The sequence below is a fragment of the Lacerta agilis genome, chromosome 14 (genome assembly GCF_009819535.1).
Source record: "Lacerta agilis isolate rLacAgi1 chromosome 14, rLacAgi1.pri, whole genome shotgun sequence".
Classification (NCBI taxonomy): domain Eukaryota; kingdom Metazoa; phylum Chordata; class Lepidosauria; order Squamata; family Lacertidae; genus Lacerta; species Lacerta agilis.
This window is the reverse complement of record NC_046325.1, coordinates 40683834-40699076: the sequence shown is the minus strand read 5'-3', so window position 1 is coordinate 40699076 and position 15243 is coordinate 40683834. Positions and strand designations below refer to the sequence as shown.

The 15243-nt window shown below is 50.8% G+C and overlaps 1 protein-coding gene across 1 annotated transcript in view; it reads right to left on the bottom strand.

Moving 5' to 3' along the window:
• Positions 1–14730, bottom strand: part of RND2 (Rho family GTPase 2) — a 33545-nt gene extending 18815 nt beyond the window's left edge. Inside the window, exons 1-2 of the mRNA XM_033170194.1 lie at positions 14548–14730; positions 12967–13054 (exon numbers count right to left, since the gene is read on the bottom strand). Coding sequence (XP_033026085.1) covers positions 12967–13054; positions 14548–14649 — 190 coding nt within the window. The 5' untranslated portion in view covers positions 14650–14730. The remainder of the gene's footprint in view (positions 1–12966; positions 13055–14547) is intronic.
• Positions 14731–15243: the final 513 nt, after the last annotated feature.

Below are 15243 nucleotides of genomic sequence, written 5' to 3'. Positions count from 1 at the left end.
AGTGCATGGAAGCACAGTGGGGTGGGGTGGGGTGGGGTGGGGTGGGGTGAAACTTCACCTGTTGGGTTTCTGCCTGTCGTACAGTTGTTCAAGCCCCGACCTGAGGGGGGGGGGGAGTTGAGAATCCTTCCAGACTCTCCCCCCACCCTTTCCTGCCAAGCAGAATGTACTTAGAGCCCTGGTGGTACGCTCCACAGAGGAAGCATTGTGGGCAGAGTCGATCGCTTTCCCACAAGCTACCATTCAGTTGGTTGTGCTCCAGCAGCCATCCCAGGATTCCCCGTGTGATGTCATGGCAACGCCACATGCAAATTTCAAATTGCTGGGGTGGGGTGGGGTGGGGGGGGGGAGAAGCGAAGACTTCCATTTATCTTCTGAGCAGGCAACCAAGAGCAGGCAACCCCGCTGAGACACGGACAAACTCTGCAAACGCCAACGACATTCTGGAGCGCAGTTTGCCCTCCGCCATGGTATCAGCATCCTCGCAGAAACGGGCCCCGAGAAGCGGGGGGGGGGCAACCTGCTGCAAAAGGCCGCATTGTCTCCCCCCCCCCCCTTGTCATGTTGTTATTGCCTCGAGATGCTTCACAAAAGAGTGTCTCCTTCTCGTGCCAACCAGCAAGGAACGCCGCCGACCCGTGCAAAGCCACAGCTGGTTTGACACCCCCAGTTTCCACTCATCGGACGAGGGGGGGGGAAATGAAAAAGCAATGCAAGTAAACAAGAACTCAAGGAATCTTTGGGACATGTATGCGAACACCTGGTTCCTTCCATTAGCCTGCAAATGGTAGGAACGGAAGGTCCAGAATTCGAAATATGGCCCACTCTCCAAGCACCTTTACGTTTTTTGTTTTGCAGCCGCTGGTGTGCCAGCGACATACCATCCAATGCCTCTTCTTCATCATAATAAGACAGCAAATGTAGTTTGGTGCCATTTCTAAGCCCCAAAGCCCAGAGTTCAAATTTAACCGCCCCTGTTTTGAATCTGAGGCTGTGAATATGTGAAGTGATGATCACAGAATTGGAAGGCGCCCCAAGGTTCATCTAGTCGAACCCTCCCTGCAATGTCTATTTTGAGAACAGAAGAGGTATATGCAGGTTGTTAGTTGTTGTTTTTTAGCAGGAACTTGGGGGAACCTTGTCTGGGGGGAGCCGGAACGGATAGGCACCCAAAAATTCCACCTAGATCTGTAATCAATAAAGTTGTGGCCATCTCTAATCTAGGATCACCGTCTGCTCGAGTTTATGAATCACATCTTACATTTAACCGCTGCCCGTGTGTGGCACTGTGCCTGCAATAAACAAACAAAACTTCTCGATGAATTCCCCCACCGCGTACTGCAGAATGGAGAGACAAAGAGAAAGACAACCCCCCCCCCGAAAAAAGCAACTGGGTATATGATGCTCTGTTAACAGCACTCCTGTTTTGAAGTGATGCTGTACTCCTGACACCCCACTCTCTAGTCTCTTAGCTGTGAAGTGAGGAGTGAGCAACAACACAGAGGGACACCCTCCTTCTCTCCGCCCCCCCCCCCCGCCGCCCTTACCAACTCTCCAGCTGCCTATTTGTCTCCTTAATCTCATCAACATTCCTCCACATTCTTTATGTCCCCCCCTTTCGCAAAGCGGGGGATCTTTATCAGAAGCCGCAGGTTCCCACACTCCTCTCTGAGCTAAATGCTTGCTGGATGGATGGTGGGAGGGCCCGGCTGCACAGGAGAATTCCAGAGCCAAAGCCTTTTCTCCATGTTTGGAGTTTTTTTTTTTTTTAAAGGATGCAAGATGCCTTTCTAAATAAGGATGCTCTTGGCAGCGCTCAGTTTCCTTGAGAAAGGTGCTGGGGTTCAAGGCTGCCTGGGAACCGGGATTCTGACCTGCCATCACCCAATGAGATGTTGTTTGATAAGTGAGAGGGGGAAAAGAACAGTCTTCTCGATGCTTCCCATATTCCAACTCCAAAGTGTCACATCTCACGCACAAGCACACCAGAGTCCGGGGAAAGCCCAGCTCAAACTAAACAAGATCCAAATGAAAGCACCCAAAACTGAAATATATACCCACTGACTGCTTTGTGTTCTTGGGCAAAGGCAATGGCATTAGCAGCCTCAGTCAGGCATGTTTTGAATGCCAGCACTCAGCCCCACAAGAAGCCAGGGTGGCGTCCTGGCTTACAGATCGCGCTGTGGCCGGAGAGACCCAGGTTCGAGGCACCGCTCTGCCCTGAAGCTCACCTTGCGCCGGTCACACTGTCTGTGCACAACCAACCTCACGAGAGGGGAAACCAAGGGAAGAAGCCTGAGCTCCACAGAGGACCCGCGGGAGAGGAAAAAATGCAATAAATAAAATAATGAATGAACTGAACCCACTATAGCTCATTCAGTAGAAACTCTTAATCACAGGGCCGTGGGTTCGAGCCCCACGCTGAGCAAAATATTCCTACATTGCAGGGGGTTGGACTAGATGACCCTTGGGGTCCCTTCCGACTCTATGATTCTAAGTAATGATTGAGCACATCAGACCATGTGCCAAGCGGTTTTTTTGTTCACTGCTAAGTAGCCCAAGAAGCCTTTTATGGCTCGCTCGGCTCATGCAAGCTCTCATTTCCTTTAACCCACAACTTTCCAAAAGGCATTAGGTTTTCTTCTCTAGAAAATTTTATTCCATTATCCCACTGGGCCAGCAACTGGTTTCCGAAAAGCTATGAAATGTTACTTAAGGCTAACTGCCCTTGGGAGCTAGCAGTTGGTCTCTGGTAGTTAGAGGTTGGCACTCTGCACATCCTCAGAGACGTTCTCCTCTATGATCTTCAAATGTTACCTTCAAATTCTAAAGATGGAAGATGGAGCAAGCTCGTTTGGTTCGATGGCCATCCGTCATGGATGTTTTAGCTTAGATTCCTGCATTGCTGGGGGTTGGACTTGATAACCCACATGGTACTTCACATATTCACAGCCTCAGATTCAAAACAGGGGCGCACTTAGAAATTTGCTATCTTCTTGCGATGCTTCCCTCACCAGTCCTGTCCCTGTGAAAGTCGTTTTCAGGATCACTGCATCGCACAAGACGGAAGGCACACCCCACACCCCTCTGCTTTCCACACACCAAGATTTGCATCCATCCATCAGCGCAGACCTTACCCAAGCAATTTCAGCAGCCGTGCACATTCTCTGGGGAAAGAGGGAGAGAAAAATCGATAAGCCGTTTCCCCCCGCTTCGGGTTCTTCACCAATCTCTGAAGAGCACCAAGAAAAACAGAGACCAGCAAATGCTTTATCTCTCGCCGAGCCAGCAGCTCGCACAATGCTTTTTTTAAAAAAAAAAGAAAGAAAGAAAAGAAAATAGAAATTTGGGCTCAAATCTGCTGGGGTCCAAGGGAACAGGTGTTCTTTGACTCTGCAAAACACAGAGCACAGAAGCAGCAGCAGCCCAGGAAAAGATTTACTGGTTAGCTCTACTTTTCTTCCAGCACTTTCCACAAACTAGGGAAAGAAACCAGAACCATGGAAGTAGCATTATCAATTCATGCCTGAGGAAGTTTTTTTTTTTTTTACTTGAAAGCTTGCATAACTGTATACCAAGCTATGTTGTTCCAGTAAAAAGCATCTTTTACCCGCTTTGTATTTCCAGTGCTTTGGGGCAAATGACAATAAAACACACACACACACACACACAGGGCCAAACTAGACAAGCTAAAGGTATGAGCGTTTCATGTGCCCAGTCCCACCCCCCCCCTTCTAAATATAAGCTGCTGAGAAAATAAGGAGGATATTGATGGGTACATTGGTGTGCAATGGAGTCGGGCAAGGGTTCAGGTTCCTTCGGAAAGTTCCCTCTGGAGACAAGTGGCAGCTTAGAGGGGCAGGATAGAACCCCCTCCCCACACCCTACATTTCCCAGCGGCCCCCCCCCCCGTGGCTGTTATTTTTTAGAAAAACACTGGAGACAGTGAAGTGCAACCACATGGCTGCCTTCAAGATCTCACCCAGTTTGGTCCTCTGCCATCCTCCACATCTCTCCGGAAACTCAACCACAATGTGCCTTTCGCTTAAACCCTTCGCTCCCCAAAACAATCCCCGACCAAACCCAACAGTGAAGCAGCTACAACAATTCCGTTCGTGAAGTGCGGTGGGTGGAGAGCCTGGGGTCCTGGTCATTATGTTTGGGGTTGATGGGAGAGGGAGTCCGACCTGGTCTGGAGGGCCTCAGGTTTCCCCACTCCTGCCATAAAGCATTGCATAGTGTAAAGGTAAAGGTAAAGGGACCCCTGACCATTAGGTCCAGTCGCGGACGACTCTGGGGTTTCGGCGCTCATCTCGCTCTATAGGCCGAGGGAGCCGGCGTTTGTCCGCAGACAACTTCCGGGTCGTGTGGCCAGCATTACTAAGCCGCTTCTGGCGAACCAGAGCAGCACACAGAAACGCCGTTTACCTTCCCTCCGGAGCGGTACCTATTTATCTACTTGCACTTGACATGCTTTCAAACTGCTAGGTTGGCAGGAGCTGGGACCGAGCAACGGGAGCTCACCCCGTCAAGGGGATTCGAACCGCCGACCTTCTGATCGGCAAGTCCTAGGATCTGTGGTTTAGACCACAGTGCCACCCGCGTCCCTATTGCATAGTGAGACAGAGGCAAATAAACGGAAATGACAAACTGAAACACACTTTCCCTTCCTTCCCATGAAATTCACCTATGGAACAGAAACACTCGTCACACAGAAAGCCTGTAGCAACTCAACTCTTTACGTGCATCACTTATGAATAGTGGAACTGGGTTTTGGTTAAAAACCACCACCAGAACAAATAAAATAGGACTTTTACATTCTAGGCCATGGTTTCCCAAACTTGAGTCTCCCGCTGTTTTTGGACTACAACTCCCATGTTCTCTAGCCAGCAGGACAAGTGGTTAGGGATGATGGGAACTGTAGTTGGAGACCCAAGTTTGGGGAAACCCTGTTCTAGACATACTGTATAGGAAAATGCCCACACCCCCAATCTCCACCCCATTCGCAGCTGATGGATTGGTTTTGGCTACTTTTTTTGGGGGGGGGAATAGAGTACTCACCATGATGGCTTCCTTCCACCCCCTTTCTCTTTTGGATTTTAAAACAGCTGCCTGCTGTGATATCAGAAGCGCTGCCTCTCGCTGCTTAAACGGAGGCTGCCGCCGCTAGAGGCAACGGCAGCTGGAGCAGAGCCTCGTTCCTGGAGGGAACGCATTTGTCAGCGCGCTTGCGAGGAGAAGAAATAAATGGCAGGGGACATCGCAAGTGACTTGCACAAAATGAAGCTCTGGGCCAGACATGATGCCAAGGCATCTCGGAGAAGCCTGCCTGATTCAGGATAGCCCAAAGCCTATTTGGACCGGGGAGAGACACCAATCCTTTATCCGTTTATAGGCATACTGGGAATTGTCAGCACATGAGCGGCATAGCCGGCAGGAATCTGGGCAAAACTAAAGCACTGGACATGAATTGCAGGAAGCAGTATTCTAGAGGCAGGGATGTCTAATTTTGGGCGGGCCAAGACTTTATTTCAAAGTGCAAACATTCCCTTATTCTCCATTGTGGCCTAGGGGCACCACACATTTGAGAAACATGCTTCAATGCAGTCCTTTAAGACAGTGTGTTGTGTGTGTGTGTGTTGTGTGTGCACATGCGTTAGGGCTGGTCGATATATCAATATATGGTCCAAAACTGGTTTGAAGTTCATATTGTGATATCAGTTTTGTAATTTCACGAATCATGATGCGTGTCAGGGCTGGGCGATATATTGTCCAAACCTGGTTCATATGGTGATAATCTGTTTCATAATTTTTGACCTGGCAATATATCGCAAATCATGGTATAAAATATGTGCGCTATGCAAAAATCACAATGTGGGGGAAACCATGAAGCCACCTGGTGCCTGTCTACATTGCTCCATCCTTATTTCAGACACTGTGATAAAGCCGTATATTGCATTTTTTAGCTGGTGATATATTACGATGCTGAAAACCAGATATTGCCCAGCCCTTGTGTGTGCATATCAAAGGGTTCTGATTCCCAGTCATGGAGGGTGCATGATATGGGGTGGTCTTGAGCTTATTTTGGGGTACAGGGGCATGCGAACATCAGTCCCTTAATCAGTTACAGGTGGGTAGCCATGTTGGTCTGCCATAGTCGAAACAAAATAGAAAATTCTTTCCAGTAGCACCTTAGAGACCAACTGAGTTTGTTCTTGGTATGAGCTTTCGTGTGCATGCACACTTCTTCAGATACACTTAATCAGGCTGGGGTGCTGAATAAGGAACCAGGAACCAACCTTTGCCTCACACACAGCAGCTAACGAGACGCTAGCTAGACAGAAAGAGGTGCAGGAGAGGCTGCACTGGTACAAGACAACCCACTTAAGACTCTGAAACCATTTGTAGTCCCAGCAGCGCTGTCATCCCCACCCCGCAAAGGACTTCTGTTCACCAGAGTCTCTAGAGAAGGATGGCTGTAAAGGCACTATCAGGAGGGAGAGAACAAACGGAACAGAGCAACAGTACAGATGGCATTCTTCCTTTGTGAGGAAAGAAAAACCACGGGTACCTATTCAAAAAAAAAGGGACGTGGGTGGCGCTGTGGTCTAAACCACAGAGCCTAGGGCTTGCCGATCAGAAGGTCGGTGGTTCGAATCCCCTTGACGGGGTGAGCTCCCGTTGTTCGGTCCCAGCTCCTGCCAACCTAGCAGTTTGAAAGCACGTCAAGTGCAAGTAGATAAATAGGTACCACTCCGGAGGGAAGGTAAACGGCGTTTCCGTGCGCTGCTCTGGTTCGCCAGAAGTGGCTTAGTCATGTGGCCACATCACCCAGAAGCTGTCTACGGACAAACATCGGCTCCCTCGGCCTATAGAGCGAGATGAGCTCCGCAACCCCAGAGTCGTCCACGACTGGACCTAATGGTCAGGGGTACCTTTACCTATTCAAAGCTACTCATCAGTTCTTTATATGGTCAGGGATGGGGGGAGGGAACCTCTGCAAGCCACTTCTCAGAAGACCAAGCCTTCGGAGAGATAACACGCCACCAGGAGGTGGGGGGATTTTAATTAGGAAGTGACCAATGGCTTCCACCACCTGCAATTACGGACAGTCTAGTTTGCATGAGTTCATCTGCCTGCCTGTTCCATCATTTAAAATCGGTGCCAAGAAAACCCCACTATATTTAAATTCATCTTTTATCTCAAAGCACACATTTCTAAACGCATTTTATCCTAAAATACACTTCTCGGCGGGGGGGGGGGGAGGGCGAATAAAGAAATAAAATTCAGAGAAGCACAGAAGTGGGGGAATAATTATGTTCCGATCGGTGCATTTATTCCGGGAGACATGAATTAGGTGGGCTTGCTTAAAAATGCAGACCAAACGAAATTCGCCCTCATCCATATCTGTAATGCAGTGATATAACACACAAACAAACAAACAAACAAACAAACACATAAAGGATGTCAAATTACATATTGCCAGGGAAGGAAGGAGGCAATCAAAGTTTCCTTATGGAAATAGTGGGAGTTGTGGTGTTGTTGTTGTTAATAAAGGCTGGGAGAGGGATTTTGTAGAGACCCAAGTCCAGAAGAGGGCTTCACATGAGGTAGGCTCCAAAACCTATTCGCGGTCCTCAGTTCTGCCTCTGGGACAAGATTTTAAGAAGGAACAAATAGGGAGGCTTAAGGTGAGACACGAAACTTGACTGCAGTTGCCAGGACTCAACCCAGAAATAACCTAAGCATTAACAAAAGAGTGAGCCCCTAGGCGGCAGCAAATGACCCCTGCATTATTGGGGATTATGAATTCGCCGCAACTTCCAAACAGACCGGAGCTTCTGGCTTCGAAATAAAAACACACCACATTTCCCAAAGGAAGCATTTGGGAATGAAGAGTTGAAAAGCTACCTCCAAGAGGTGCCGGATTTAAACGGTTACACTTGTTCCCTCCTCGCTTTAAAATAGTTTCAGGATAAAAGCAGTCATGTAACCGAGAATCCTTCTTTTTAAAAAAGCTAACAAGTGACAGTGGCAGGGAATTAGAACACGGGTCAGCAAACTTTTTCAGCAGGGAGCCGGTCCACTGTCCCTCAGACCTTGGGGGACGGGACGGACGGACTATATTTTGAAAAAAAATAAGAACGAATTCCTATGCCCCACAAATAACCCAGAGATGCATTTTAAATAAAAGCACCGATTCTACTCATGTAAAAACACCAGGCAGGCCCCACAAATAACCCAGAGGTGCATTTTAAATAAAAGGACACATTCTACTCATGTAAAAACACGGTGATTCCCAGGCTGTCGGCGGGCCGGATTTAGAAGGCGATTGGGCCGGATCCTTAGTTTGCCTACCCATGAATTAGAACATCCACTGCCGTTCCTAGCAGGAAGGCTTTACATTCTCGCCGCCCTCCCTCCAGACTTGCAGCACTTACACTGCAATAAATTAAGCAGCTGTAACTCCTGTTCTCCCTTGCAGACAGACAGTTTCTGTGCTCAGAAATGTTCCTAATCAATTACTTTGGGCATGTGAGCACCACCATCCAAGGACTCACATCTCATAGGGTTTCTGCTCCAAGCCAGCCAAGGGCATGCACGTCCTTCCAAGAGCATTCAAAGCCACTTTGCCGGACCAGACTGAAAACCCACCCATTCCGGAGCAGGATTGCAGGGGCTGTAGAACTAATGCCTGAGCCCTGGGTGGAAAGAGAGGGTTCATTTATCCCACCGGCAGCATAACCCCTTCCTTGCTGCATGGCAAAGCGCATATGAAACAGGAGGGCTAATTTCAAAAGTTATTTGGGATGTGGCAAGCGCGGGCGTCATACCCCACAACACTTCTCTGATGAAAATAGGGCCGTCCGATTCCATGATTGTAATAATCACAACAACAACAACAACAACAACAACGATTTTAGGTAGGTAGCTGTGTTGGTCTGACGCAGTCGAAATAGATAAAAAAAATTGTCCAGTAGCACCTTAAAAGGTAAAGGGGCCCCTGACCATCAGGTCCAGTCGTGTCCGACTCTGGGGTTGCGGCGCTCATCTCGCTCTATAGGCCAAGGGAGCCGGCGTTTGTCCGCAGACAGCTTCCGGGTCATGTGGCCAGCATGACAAAGCCGCTTCTGGTGAACCAGAGCAGCACACGGAAACACCGTTTACCTTCTCGCTGGAGCGGTCCCTATTTATCTACTTGCACTTTGACGTGCTTTCGAACTGCTAGGTGGGCAGGAGCTGGGACCGAGCAACGAGAGCTCACCCCGTGGCAGGGATTCGAACCGCCAACCTTCTGATCAGCAAGCCCTAGGCTCTGTGGTTTAACCCACAGCACCATCTGGGTCCCAGTAGCACCTTAGACACCGACTAAGTTTGTTCTGGGTATAAGCTTTTGTGTGCATGCCTGAAAGCTTATACCCAGAACAAACTTAGTCAGTCTCTAAGGTGCTACTGGACAATTTTTATTATTATTATTTATTTCAACAATAATTTAATTATTTATACCCTGCCCATCTGACTGAGTTGTCCCAGCCACTCTGGGCAGCTTCCAACATCTATATATAAAAAAACATCATTAAACATTGAAAAATTTTCCCTATACACGGCTGCCATCAGATGTCTTCTAAAGGTTGTATAGTTCTTTATCTCCTTGGATCGGGGTGGGGTGGGGGGTCACATACCCTCCAACATTTCTCCGATGAAAATAGGGATGTCCTAAGAAAAGGAGGAGGAGACTCTTGAGAGTCCCATGGACTGCAAAAAGATCAAACTTATCCATCCTTAAAGAAATCAGCCCTGAGAGCTCACTGGAAGGACAGATCCTGAAGTTGAGGCTCCAGTACTTTGGCCACCTCATGAGAAGAGAAGACTCCCTTTGAAAGACCCCGATGTTGGGAAAGATGGAGGGCACAAGGAGAAGGGGACGACAGAGGATGAGATGGTTGGACAGTGTTCTCGAAGCGACTGGCATGAGTTTGGCCAAACTGCGGGAGGCAGTGGAGGATAGGGGTGCCTGGCGTGCTCTGGTCCATGGGGTCACGAAGAGTCGGACACGACTGAACGACTGAACAACAACAAAGGAAAAGCAGGACATTCCAGGATCTAATCAGAGACCAAGACGGCTTCTGTAAACCCGGGACTGTCCCTGGAAAATAGGGATACTTGGGAGGCTCTGGGGTGTCCGTGAGCATTCAGAGGCAAAAATCCCACTACAGAAATAAGGTAAAGGACCCCTGGACGGTTAAGTCCAGTCAAAGGCAACTATGGGGTTGTTGCGCTCATCTCGCTTTCAGGCCGAGGGAGCCGGCGTTTATCCACAGACAGCTTTCCTGGTCATGTGGCCAGCAGGACTAAACCGCTTGTGGCGCAACGGGACGCCGTGACGGAAGCCAGAGCGCACAGAAACGCCGTTTACCTTCCCGCCGCAGCGATACCTATTTATCTACTTGCACTGGCGTGCTTTCAAACTGCTAGGTTGGCAGGAGCTGGGACAGAGCAACGGGAGCTCACTCCGTTGCGGGGATTCGAACTGCTGACCTTCTGATCAGCGAGTCCAAGAGGTTCAGTGTTTTGGACCACAGCGCCACCCCCTCCTGTGACATTAAGAAGCCCTTTCGATCCTGGATGGGGAACCTGGGGCCAGCCACATGTTGCTATGAGCAACATCCCAGCCTACTGGCTAGGAGTTGGGAATCTATTGATGTCCGGCGTGCCACAGGCTGCCCACCCCTTTCCAAGCTGATGGTGGACACCATCCGTAACATCTGGCCAAAAGAATCAGCCTCTCGTCTCCAAGTGCAGTTTTTGGTCATTAGCACATATGGCTTAATAGGACCAACCCTCCGCCAATTTGCCACGAGCCTAGCTGATCCATTACGAAGCATTTCTGCGACTCTCCTCACTTGGCCAGACTGCAGAGTCTGCGGCTGCAGCTCGCTCGCCTGTTAGCCACGGAGCGTTTGCCAGCTCCAAACAAATGCCTGCGTATCTGCGCATCCGTTAGCTTTGTGATCGTTCTGTGCGCCGCGCTCCGGCCTCCCACAGCAGGAGGATTGTTTGCTCGCTTCCTCCTCCCACAGCCCAAGGAAGAGACGCTCTTTTCTCTACCCAGACAGAAGAGCCTTTCTGCAGCCTCCCGAGGAGCCACCGGCAATTTCGCCACAGCTGCACTGCACACAGGAGAGCCCTTTACGCAACTCAACAAAAGCAGGCGAGAGGTGCCGTGCCAAGGGAAGGCTCTGACCGTGCCAATCGCGAGGCTGCGAAGTTAATAAATGCAAGAGCTGGAACCGAGGCAGAGGAAAGAAGAAGCCCCGGTAGTTTGGATGATCCTTCTCTGCATCAAAACAAAATGAAAAATAAAAAATGGGGACTTTTCTCCTACACATCATGGTCATAGCATTGCATCTCCTCCTCCTCCTCCTCCTCCTCACAGCATCCCCCTTTCTCTGGCATATGGACAACCACAAAGAAAGGGGTTTTTTGCGGGGGGGGGGGGTTTACAAATAAAAGGCAAAAGGAATAAAACGCAGCCAGGCTGAGCCAGACAACCCCCAGAATTGCTTCCAGGATCCAGCTGCTTCTAAAATGCTGGCAAGAACTGAACGTTCCCTCTTCGCAGGCAAAGAAAGTACAAAAACGGGCCCTTCTCCCCTTACATTCCTTCCAGGGGCGAGGCCTGCCCTCGGATCCGGAGCTTTTCGTGCCTCATTCATTCTTGGCCTCACCCCTGAATCTCAGAATTCATTCTGTACCTTCTCACAGGTACTCCTAGGCAGGTGCTACCAGGAAACAGGACACCGAAAAATAAAGAGGCCACAGAGTGGATGGGAAGGCAGCAGTTTAATTACTGGAGGTGGGGGGGGGGGAGGGAAGAGGCAGGGAGGGGTCCTGAAATGAAATTGGAAAGCTCCAACATCATGATTTCCACCACCCCCCATAACCTTTATAAAAAGATAGGTAAAGCAGGCCAGCCCCACAATACCCAGAGAGGTTTATGAGCGGTGTTATAGTGGGGGGGGGGGGCGTTATATAAGGGATATCCGAGATGGATTTTGAAGCAGGTCTCAGCAGCAGAACCTCCTTGTAATGCTGATGCGCAGCTCTGGGAGAAGCAAACTCTGAGCATATACAAAGAGTCTTTCTCTTACCACCATCACAACAGCTCCGTCCCGTCCCCCCCACACAAAGGGGCTTGATTTGTAACTAGGTTTTACTAGAGCTCAGCACCAGGAACCAAGTACCAGTGCTTAGCCAAAACATATGAAGTCATACGAAAGAGAGATTTTCCCCTTACCGCATTTGAGATTAAGGGAAAGGGTTTTCCAGGGAACAGCAAAGGCTTGAGCCTTGGGGTAAAATTATAATAATCCCAAGCACGGATGCGAGGAGAATGCTGGAAAACACTGTGCAGGTGTTGACGGCAATTTCTAGAGCCAAGAGAAAAAGGGAATCTGATCATCCTTTGTGGAAGTCAGTGCGAGAAATTTAAAGTTTAACTCGGCGCTTCCCAAACTTTGGGACTCCAGCTGTTTTTGGACTACAACTCCCATCATCCCTAGCTAGCAAGGATAATGGGAGTTGTAGTCCCAAAAACAGCTGGAGACCTAAATTTGAGAAACACTGGTTTAAATCGTGCTCCAAGTTAAAACTGTAAGGAAGGAAAGTATCCACCCGAACACATGCAGAGCTGCAGCCAGGAAAGAAAGCTCTTCCAAGCAAGGTTAAGAATGGTCCAGGGGGAAAAAGGAAACAAATCAACTGTCCCTTGGACGGCAGTGGTGCTAAAACTCCTGGAATCACTCAGAGGGCACATTAATTTGGGTAAACAGGAATATGACGCAAAAACCCTCAACTGGGTCAGGCAAAATTCACCCCCGTTATCAGTTCCAGAGCACTCCCTGCCCCCACCCAAGTTTCAACCCAGACCAAGTTTCAAATCCCTCCCTCCTGCTCCTCACTCACCTGATGTGTCCCACATGTTGAGTTCGATGCGCTGCTTTTCGATCTCAAAACTGGCCGTGTAGTTCTCGAACACAGTGGGGACATAGTTCTGCAAAGGGAGGGGCAGCGGAGACAACAGAACGCATGAAACCACAGAATCGGGGGGGCCATGCTGCCGACTGGGAGAAACATTTGCCCCCCTACTCCAAGCACACACACCCCCCAAACCAGATCTCGCGGCCGGACCCCACAACCCCAAAAGCAATGATCCGTTTCTGAAAGCAAACATTTATGGGGCACGCCTCTGCCTGGAAATCCTTTCGTCCTAATTTGTGGTTCGTGTGGGATCCTGGCTATGTTCCAGTAAAAACAAAAGAGAGGTTCTCCCTGGGTGCTTAGATGAAGTTGTATCTCAGGACTCATTCTGCAACCCTCAGTCCCAGCAGAGGCCGACTTTGTGCAAGGACAAAATTTGGTCCCCCCAAAAAAGAATATTTCTTATTTTCACAATAATTCCTTTTGGTAGAGTTGCTTTCTTACATAGCTTCTTAGTAGCTAACCGTATTATTATTGTTATTGTTATTGTTATTGTTATTGTTATTATTGCCCTCAGCTAGAGGGAACCAGATGCTCTGCCCTAAATCCAGCTACCCCACATAGGCAGGAAGGCAGGTTGTTCTGGGTTTCTCGCATTCCTGCCTGATGTTCCAGCGGTTTCTCAGTTCCATAGTTTCCCCACAGAACCCTAAATCTCCCTCCCAGCTTTGCCTGCCCTGAACCAGGCTCCTCACTTGAGCCTCCTCCATCTCCTTCACCCCTCTCAAAATTGTCCCCCCACCCAGACACCCTAACTCTCTTTCTGACCTAACCTGCTAAGTCAGTCTAACCGAAAAAGAGGATTTTGTGGCACCTTGCAAGATGAAGGAATCGATTATGGCAGAACCGGGGAAGCGCCTTGAACCGCACCCCTGTGCGGAGAGTCCCCTCTAGGTCCCTTCAGCCCCCCAAAAACCTATTTTACACCCCACATGACACACACAAACCCTTGCATTTTGACCCTCCACTTCCAGAGTATTTCAGTTCTGTCTTCTGTGTGTTTTGCCTCTCCCTGCTCCCACCTGGCCCCTGGCTCTCCCAACAGGTGACACGAGCAGTATCCCTTCCTAAGACCCCCCCAAATTCCTCAGTCTCCGGCCACATCCGAGGGAACATCATACCGAGTGGGCGCCGTCTAAAAACACGGGCTCTCAGCCCTCCCGGGACGATGCTGCCGTCGGGGATCGACACCTGGGACCTCCCAGAAGCGCAAAGGCGGGCGCTAACCCCGCCGAGCTGCGGCCCTTCGACGTCCTTAGAAGCCGGCCGCCCCCTCGGAGGAACCGGAGACCCCGCTGGCCAACCGGCAGCCCTGCTCGGTTTGCCTGGACGCCGCTCTCCGGCTGCAGCTCCCGAGCCCCCCACCCACAATACCCACCCACCGCGACCGTCGGGGGTCCCCGCCCGCCCGCGCAGCCGGCCTCTTCCCCTCCCGGTTTCACCCCCGCTTCCCCGCCCCGTCGGATGGGGGTCCCTCTGCGGGCGGCTCCCCCCCCCCCCGCGTACCTCGGGGTAGGTGTCCTTGGCGAAGACGTGCAGCAGCGCCGTCTTGCCGCACTGGCTGTCGCCCACCACCACGATCTTGCAGCGCGCCAGCTGGCTCTCCATGGCGCCCTCCAAGGCAGGCAGGCAAGACGGCGCGGGCCGCCGCTCAGTCCCCGCGCTGGGAAAAGAGCAGGAGCGACATCGCCGCCGCTGTCTCCGCTCGCCCGCCTCTCTGCGCTGGCAGACAGGCTCTCTCTCGCCTGCCGCGGCTTCCCGGCTCCCGATGCCGCACCCCCTGCTCCGCCCTCCGGAGCCCCCGTCTCGCCGGCGGTCCCCTCGCGGCGCTCCTACCCTCCCGTCGCCAGCAGGCGGCGCCCTGGAGCAGGCGTCCCCCAGACCAGACCAGCCCCGCCGGCGCGTCCGGAGGGTCCCTTTTTGCTGATGCGCAACCGGGGAAGCGGGGATAGCTCTCTCCCACCCCCCGGGATGCCAACTTGGAATAAAATATTGGGGGTGGCGGACGGACCCCAAGTCATTGATCACAAAACGCACTATTTGAATGGCAATGTCCATCAATGGGGGGAGGCGAGCCCTCAAATATTTTATGGGGGGTGGCCCCCTAGGAGTTGCTCCTATCTCTCCGCGCGCCCCCCCCGCCCCCCACTCCGCTCCATCCGCCTTGATGCATCTCGGATATGAGGCTTCTTCGACAGCCCA